Here is a 9,034-nt window from a genome sequence, read left to right as displayed (position 1 = left end):
TCTAGACTAAGCATTGGTCCACTCGAGTCCCAAAATGTTTAGAGTTCACACCCACCTTGCTCCGCCTCCTAGCTCTTATATTTTCTTGGTCTCTTAAGTCCTCAGCTTGCAGCAACAGCAGCAATAATGTTCTCTGACCTTTCACTTACTATTGTTTATGTACCGGTTGTCCCAACATTGTCGAGCATATAATTTTGTATTGACAATCTTGAATGTGAAATTGTGGTAAATGCTAATAAGAAATACCTCTTGTGGTAACTAAATGTGATGCTTATAAAGAATTAAATTGTACTTGGGAGATAATGAGGCATGAGTTAGTGAAAGCTATGACTTTGGCATAGTTTGGGTAATGAGAACCCCATACATAATGTTTAAGTAAAAAGTTCCTGTTCTATAAAGAACAGCAAACATTTAAAAATCTTCAAATTTATAGAACGTGGATGAGGGAGAAGAGGTGGGGCCATCTCAGCCATGTGTCGTTGGGAATGGGCCTGGGGCCTGTAGTAGTAACAGCTGAATCTCTGTTCCTGCTCTTTCGTGTTGGAATTAAGAGTCATAGAACAGGGCTGGGGTGGAGAAACAGCTCAGCTAGTAAAGTGCTTATCTTGCAAACCTGAGGACCTGAATTCCATCCATAGAATACACGAGAAAGGAAAAGAAGAGAAACAAATAACAGAAACAAGTCTGGGACTGGTACCTAACTGTTATCCTAGTGCTGGGAGGAAAAGACAGAAGGGTCCCTGGGGCTTACGGGGGCTTACTGTGTGCTCCAGGATAATGAGACCTCTGGCCTCCAAATGCGTATGAGTGCGCACACAGACACAGACACACAGACGCACACACACGGGGGGGGGGGACAGATTAAAAGGAGATGGTAGAAAACGTACAAGCGACTGAGTAAGACCAACAGCATTGTCCTCTGTCCCATGCTCAGGCATGACACAGAAAAGCACACACAAAACCACAGAATGTTTCTGCCCTAGTCATTTGGTCTTCTCAAGTCTGCAGAAACTGGCCCGTACCCTCCTTCCAGCTATGGGAAGCTATGGGATCTTTGCTTTGATTGATTCTGAGAAAGTTCTTTCTCCTTCTGGAATCACTTCCTCTAGGAAGTGTCCCTAGATGAATGAACTTCATCAGTTTCCCAAGTGGCCATCTCACAGAAGGATTCCTTCCTGTGCCTCCATCTATTCTGAACGTCCATTATAACAATAGGGCAGGTGTCTACAGTCACAGACTCAAATGCCACTGTGCTCTGCACCAGTTAGGAATACTTCACTGCAGGTAGTCAGAGAGAATTCGACTACAGACAATTAGAAACTTGTCATGACAAAGTGAACCCTGGGAAGTCACAGGGTGGGTAGCCAGAAGGGGCACTAATCTTAGGAGACTTAGCATTCCTAGGGGGAGGTAGAGGGATGCAGAGGAAGGAGCAGTAGAATGGAGAGAGGCGGAGGAGGGGGAGGAAGAGGCTTTTCTGTCTCTAAAGATTGGATTAGTGAGCCCAGGAGACACCTGTAAGGATATTGGAACATCTTGACTCCCAGCTCACCCCCAGGTTTCCCAACAAACAGAGAAATAATAAGAATAATTAGTGTGTGCTCGGAGGGTTAGTTATGGGGCACACATGCCATGGTGGGTATGTGGAGGCCAGAAGACAACTTTGTGAAATGGATTGTTTCCTTCTGGGAATCAAACCAGGTCTCCCAGGACTGCCCAGCAAGTATATCTGCCTGCCAAGGCATTTCAGAAGCTCTTCCTACAGACTTTTAACAGGCTGGGCTTTCAGGCTATTTCAGGCTCTTTGAGCCATGAAAGCCTTTTAGACTCGCCCTCTGTAGACTTGACAGTGTAACAGTGTAGCAGCTTTGCCAAATGAAATAATTTCTTTATCCACAATCCATGGAGTGTCCTTGTTGGTTTCAATAGCAGCAGAGTACAGGCTCTGAACTTGGCTTAGCCCCAGCAAGGTAAGTAGCATGTTAGGGGGCAGGGAGAGGAGGAGGAGGAAAAAAAATCAACAATCAAAACATCAAAATACAAGCAGTATCAACTAGCCAATTTGTATATGTACAATGTACAGTGTATTCTATGATCAAATACTTGATTAGCCAGCCCCACTGGAAAAATAGAGGTCAAGAGTCGGGATCTTCGTTCATACAAAACTCAGGAACCCTGGCTCTCCAGTTAAGGACACATTACCTACCAACCCCAGAGCTCATCCTCTCACAAACATTAATAGAGTCCTTGCCATTTATCAAGCAAAGATTTATGGTTACAATCTGAAATTAGCAGATGTTCTCTGCAGATGTTGAGGGTACAGCTGAAGTTTCAACATGAATATTATTAAAATATATAGATTAATATATGTATCAACATAATATGTAGATTAACGTTTCCATCTTGCATGTTGAAAATCATTTTATAGAGCACTGCTTTAAGAAATTAGTCTAGGTCTGGAGATGCCCCCATGGAGGGCCTCACTCACCCTGTGGAACAGAGTGAGGATTGAGGGGGGCTGGTGGGGAGCGGGGGGGGGGGAAGGAGGGGAGGGAGAGAGAGCTGGGATTGACATGTGAAGCAAGCTTGTTTCTAATTTAAATAAAAAAAGAAATTAGTCTAGGTAGCAGATTATACACACAGCGATCAATAATTTTGTGGCTCACTGCTTAAACTTTCAAATATAGGCAATTCTATACCTAAGCTATCAATGATAGTAATGGGTTTCACTGCTCTTCAATGCCAGGGCGCTTGACCTCAAGGGCGATTTAATTGCACAGGGACATTTAAGATTAAAAGCTATTGATAGCTTCCAAAACGGTCCTGTCAACCTGTCAAAAGAATTGCTAAATCCACAGCAGGGCATCTTTGTTTTCCTTTCACAGCGGAAGGGTGGGGGCGGAGGTCATGCCCAAATTGAAAATTACCTCCACCGAATCTCATCTTGTACCACTTCCTCGGTGTCATATATATATATATAGAGAGAGAGATGTCAACAGTTGACAGGCCCTGGAGAGACAGCTGGGGCCTGAGCATGCTCAGTAGACGGCCGCTTTCTGAGAGCTTCCCTTGGCACAGCAGCTAGCTAGCACTAGAACTGAAGGGAGCCGGCTTGTGCGCAGCTGCTGTTCCTTGCTGGAAAGCCGATCGCTGCACGGCGCCTGGCTTGGGTCCTCAGCGGCAGCAGAGCAGCCAGAGGTCTTCGGAATACCCAGCTGAAGCGTGTGCAGGCTCCGTGATTGCGGGTCTTCCTCCTCTCACGTGCCCGCCCGCAGTCCTTAAAACAGCGGTGTGGATGATGGAGCAGAAATGACAGGTTCCCGTTCCCGATTAGCCAGAGGGGCTCCCGGTGAGAGACACAGAAGGGTTATCGCGTCCGGAGTAAAGCGACTCTCATGGAGCACTCAATGACCATGTTTTCCCATGATCACATTTCCTCACTTGTTGGGACTCCGGGGTCCCTTGCTCAGGACCTGCGGAAGACGGTTACAGCATTGACTAGGCTGGTGCACTGTTTTCACGACAGGTAAGGAGAGCATCTCTGCACGTTTTTTGGTAACTTGAGGGTTGGCAGGTCTCTGAGGAGTGGCTGAACACCAGCGTTAGTAGTTTGTTCCTAAAGGAAACTGGGGAAGGAATCTTTCCAGGATTAAAAAAAATCATTTCTGATGGAGATTAAACACAGCATTCTTGTTCCTTTTGATTTCTGTCTCTTTGGACTCCTTACCTGACAACCACCTTGGTAGAATTTTGTCTTGACCCTGCCATTTAACTTTCCATTTGCAATATCAGGTTAAAGTAATTTATTATTTTAAAAGAATGAAGATTCCTGCTCTTTTTTTTTTAAAGGAAAGGAACTTCATGCAATACTCGTAAACTGAAACAAAAACAAACACAAACACAAACACAAACCCTCCAAATAATTACCATCGCAGCCAAAAAGAGAACAGCTGATATTGTCTCAATATTAACTTGTTCAGCACTGAATTGAAGCAGACTCGGTGCACACTGCACTTATCTGATGTTTTTATTGCTGTCAAAAGTGTTGATCTATTTCTGAGAAATAAGCACGTACCTTTTTGTACAAAACTCCGCAGAGACATCAGCTGAAAAGTAAAGGGTCATTTTGCAAATGCAGGTGTGTGTGTGTGTGTGTGTGTATGTGTGTGTGTGTGTGTTGGAAACTGTGGAAGCATATTTCCAGATGGCTCTTCATATGAAGAAAGCACGAAAATGGTAGGCTTTTGAAACTTAAACCAAAAGCATTTGAATAAAACCAAACACACATTTCCAAAGAAAAATGTTTCCAAATGGCCATTTAATTGCAGCTACAACTTCCATTGCTAGCCACTATAGGTTTAAAGAGAAATCTGGCATTAGGAAATTGCACAGAGATCCACAAGGATGACCCCTCCAACTAGGAATCTAAGCAATAGTGGAGAGGATACCTTAAATGCCCTTCCCCTATAATGAGAATGATGGCTACCTTAAATGCCATCCTAGACGCTTCATCCAGTAGCTGATGGGAGCAGAAGCAGAGATCCATAGCTAAGCACTGAGCCAAACTCCAGGAATCCAGTTTCAGAGAGGAAGGAGTGACGAACAAAGTGGTCAAGACCATGCTGGGGAACCCACAGAAACAGCTGACCTGAGCAAGTGGGAACTCGTGGACTCCAGTCTGACAGCAGGGGACCAAACCAGGCCCCCTGAACTTGGAGGGTGTCATCTAGGAGCACTGGGAAGCCAGCCTATGGGGCCTCTGGCAGTGGAACCAGGATGTATCCCTAGTGCATGAAAGGACTTCGGGAGCCCATTTCTCATGGAGGAATACTCTGTTAGCCTAGATACACAGGGAAGGGCTTAGGCCCTGCCCCAAATGACTTGACAGATTTTGATGATCGCTCATAGAAAGCCTCACTCTCCCTGGGGAGTGGACGGGGGATGGGATGGGGGGTCAGTGGAGGGCATGGAAGGATAGGAGAGAGAGGGAACTGGGATTGATATGTAAAATAAGATTGTTTCCAGTTTAAATAAAATTTATTAAAAAACTGAAAGAAGGAAGCACTCTGTAAGCCAATGAAGCAGGGATAGCTTTGTGAGTATTATCTGATCTTTAGCAACCTGATCAGTCGGGCAGGAAGATGCTGTCTTCCTACTTTGACATTAGATGTCTTCCGTTCTTACTTAAATGATAAACATTAATAACTTACACTCCAATTATTGGAGTTTTTCCTATCAAAGCTAAAACAAAAAAGAAAAACTGAAAGATAAAGAGGAAGAGAGCAGTATGTCTGCACGTGATGCTCAGTGGTTAATAGTTGGGGAAAAGTTGGACTTTGTGGGCAAGGCTTTGAAAGTCTTCATGAAAACACCAGCTACTACTTAGGATGCACTCCTTTGTGGGCACATTTAACCATAAACAAGTGACACTGTCACTCTTGACACAATCAGCTGTTGCTTTAGCACCTGCTGTATTATGGAATTAACACTCCCCATAAGCACTTGCCATTCTCCACAGCAGACCTATACAAGTTGTGAACATGGACCTGACACATAAAATTAAGGCAGGTAGGCCAGGCCACAGAGGAGCTCAGCCTTGAAAAGGGCCAATTAAGGATAATGATTGCAGCCAGTCAACACCTTGTACCAAAACTAGATGAAAAGGGACAAAAGGCAGAGATGAGCACATTTCCTCTAGGGAGGGGGCTAAAACTCACTGTTTCTAGTTTGTTCTGAAGTAGAGAACCCTAACTGAATTGAATTAAACAGTTTCAATGCACAAAAGAAAGACAGGTCTTTTATAGCTTGGTGTCTCTGGAGGAAGCCCATACTGCCCTCCTGGTCTTCATTATGATGATGATGATTTTGTAAATACACAGGTAATACTATTAGCAGCAACCCCACTATGAGCATTCTTATGCGTGACCCTACAAAATCCACCAGGAATCTCCTGTAAACCCTGGCCTCTGACTTGCTCACACTGTAGATCTCCAAGGTCTCCATTCACAAGCCCCTCTGTTTAGTTAACATAAAGCCATACACTTTTCAGAAGCCCCCAATGACTTAATACCTTACTTGAGAAAACAACAACCACAAAATAAAAAGTCATCTCCCAGACCCTTTCCTTGGCTACTTCTTGCCCTCTGTGGGTCAATGGCTTTTGGAAAGTGTATGTTTAAGTCCTTACTTAGCAATAACTGTCCTGGATGAAGTTTGGCATGCAATGTCCTGTTATACTAGGTTGTAAGCAGTCACTTAGAATATCATCATCAAGAGGAAGAATAAAACTGTGAAGTTATCTGCATATTTGGATGTGCAGGACAGGCAATGATTCTGGCTCCCACCTCCTCTTTCACCATGCTTTAATTATGACACAGGAGGAGTCAAGCTATGCAGTGCTTCCCCTTTTAAAGATTGGGAGACTGCTCAGGGGGAGAGGCATCTCACTTACTAAGTTCCATCCTCACCAGGCTCCATTAGTGTGTCTCCAAAACCACCAGAGAAGGACGTGAGGTTTACTACAGTGAATTAAGTTGTGAGGCAAGGGCTGGAAATGGTGTGCATTTCATTTTCTCTTAGCAACTCAATAGGACCAGATCTTCAGTCCTAACACAATTAAGAGCATACTTCCCTTGCCCTTCATTGTATGAGAAGGTGGACCTGACTCTGTTATTTCTACCTTTTTTGTTTGTTTGTTTTTTGAGATGCATTTAACCAGTGTTCAGTACGAGAGCAAAATTTAGCTATGGCTAAATTCATTCTTAAGTTCCATTCTCAAATCCTGGACAAGGAAAATATCCGAAGAGTTTCATTAAAAGTCTTCATGAATAAAAGTGGTTTTGTTTCATTAAGGAAGTCTATATCTTTCATGACTAAGTCCTTTATCAAGTGTTTTCAGTCAGGTTAAGATAACTAATTAATTATATTTGTAAAGCATGCAAGGTTTTATTCCTGGTTCTTTGCTGGCTTATTTTTGATTCAAAGACAGAATTTTCTATTGCTTAGATAATCCCCTAGTTTTCACCTTAGTGTTTATAAAGAACTAACTGCTTCTATGCAGGATAAGAAATAAATGCTAACTGAAATCTAGGGAAGAAACCTGAAATATCCAATGAATTCTAGGATTGATATACTTGTGTCCAAATTTGCTAGGAAGTCCATGTCATTCTCAAGAAGGTTGTTAGCTCCAGTCAGGACTTTCAGATTGTCACTCCTGGGATTCCAGTCTGAGAACACTGACACACACTGAGCTTTGAGAAAGTCAGGCCCTGGTTCTCTACGGCAGTAAAGGTCACAGCTAGCAGCTTTCAAACATTCTAGTCCTCTCAGAGTCTGAATATTTGGACTATCTTGGAGCTATGAAGAGCTAAGAAGTAGCATGGAATATAGCTTTAGACAGGTTAGCAGAACATTACCCCAACCCTCCCCCACAAGCCCACCTCTATGCACACTACGAGCTGGGGTTGGTCTAGGAGTAGAGTTAAAATCAGGGAACATAGTCCTGTGGTTTTTGTTTGTTTTGTCTTTGTTATGGAGATGTTCTGTTACATGCAGTGGAGTTCCTTGGATAATATAGTGTGACCATAATAGAGTCAATGTGTGTGTTTGAAATAGGAAGTTTAGTAATGTGTGTAAGCAGGGTGAAGAGGGAGGACCCATGTGTGCATTAGATGAAGATGTAGGAGACCAGGCCAGCCATGGGTTGCAGAAACTGAGTTTCTATTTTATTTTAAATTTAAAATTTTTTTCAATTACTATATTTACATAATTACCACTCTCATCCCTATTGCAACTCCTCATTGTATCCCCCACTTGCTCTCAAATTCATATCTTCTTTAATTATATCATTACATGTATGCATCCACATACAAACAAATAACCTACTGAGTCCTGTTTAGCATTACTTGCATGCAAGAGTATGTACTTGGGATAGGATAACCTATCAGGGAGCTTGTCCCTGGAGAGAAATTGATTCTCCCTCACTCAGCAACCATTGATTGTCTGTAGCTCTTCATCTACATTAGGGACCTTGTGAAATTTCTGCCATCTAAGTTGCCATGTCAATTGGGGACACCATTGCGTAGGTTTTATGTAGGCAACCATGTAGTTGAGATTTCATGGATGAAGCTTCCTTTTCATGTTAAGGAGAATCAATTACATTTACAGGTAAATTCATAGAACTAGAAAATGCTATGCTGAGTGAGGTAACCCAGACCACAGTACAGCATATTCTCTCTTACTTGTGGATCTTACTTCTGGGTCCTTAGGTTTGAGTATATAACCTGAAATAACCAAAGAAGTCGGGGAGTAGAAGGGGATCATGGGGAATGGGAAGGAGCCTGAATTTTTAAAGCACAGCAGAATTCACTGGAGTATCTCACACTTGGAAGTTGTGGCTGCTGCATGAATGAATAATGCATGGTAGTAGAGAGGGAAGTTATGCAATCGAACCAATGCACTGAGGATATATCTTGTCTGGAGTGTTGTTTTAAAAATTAGCTGTTTGCATTTTCAAGCTGGAATGACTTTTCATATACTTACTTTATGAAATAAGGCAGCATTGGTTTGTCTTCAGATATCTGAAAGTCAGCATCCATAAAGAGCACAGTTAGTATTGGTAACCCAAGCTATTCCTCATATTGTATTCCCTGCCTCAGTTAGGAATTTTAACCTCTTTTGGTTTTTTTTTTCTTTTTAAAAAAAAACTTTTATTTCGAATAAAACAGACCATTCCCTCTTGTGGGTCATGTTACCATCTTTCACAAAAAGGTTTTTGTTTTTTTAAAATGTGGTACTGGGGATTGAACCATGGGCCTTATGCATGCTAAGCACACATTCTACCACTGAGCTATGTTCCCATGCACTGGTACATGCCCCCCACAACTCTGTTTCCTCTTTTTTTGTTGTTTTGTTTTTGAGAGTGGCTTTGAACTTGTGACCCTTCGAGCTAAGGCTTCCAAGTGTTGTAATTGTGAGTGTGCACTAGCCCACTTAGCCTTTTCTTTTTGGGGGGGAGTTCCAGATATGGTTTTTC

General features: G+C 42.7%; 1 protein-coding gene across 1 annotated transcript in view; it reads left to right on the top strand.

Annotated features, from left to right (window-relative positions):
- Positions 1-3,131: 3,131 nt before the first annotated feature.
- Arhgap18 (Rho GTPase activating protein 18) overlaps positions 3,132-9,034 on the top strand; it is a 210,109-nt gene continuing 204,206 nt past the window's right edge. The window contains exon 1 of the mRNA XM_013110241.3: positions 3,132-3,526. Coding sequence (XP_012965695.1) covers positions 3,396-3,526 — 131 coding nt within the window. The 5' untranslated portion in view covers positions 3,132-3,395. The remainder of the gene's footprint in view (positions 3,527-9,034) is intronic.

Source organism: Mesocricetus auratus, unplaced genomic scaffold (assembly GCF_017639785.1).
Source record: "Mesocricetus auratus isolate SY011 unplaced genomic scaffold, BCM_Maur_2.0 Super-Scaffold_100018, whole genome shotgun sequence".
NCBI lineage: Eukaryota > Metazoa > Chordata > Mammalia > Rodentia > Cricetidae > Mesocricetus > Mesocricetus auratus.
The sequence above is the reverse complement of the archived record's forward strand: the minus strand, read 5'-3'. Positions and strand labels throughout refer to the sequence as shown.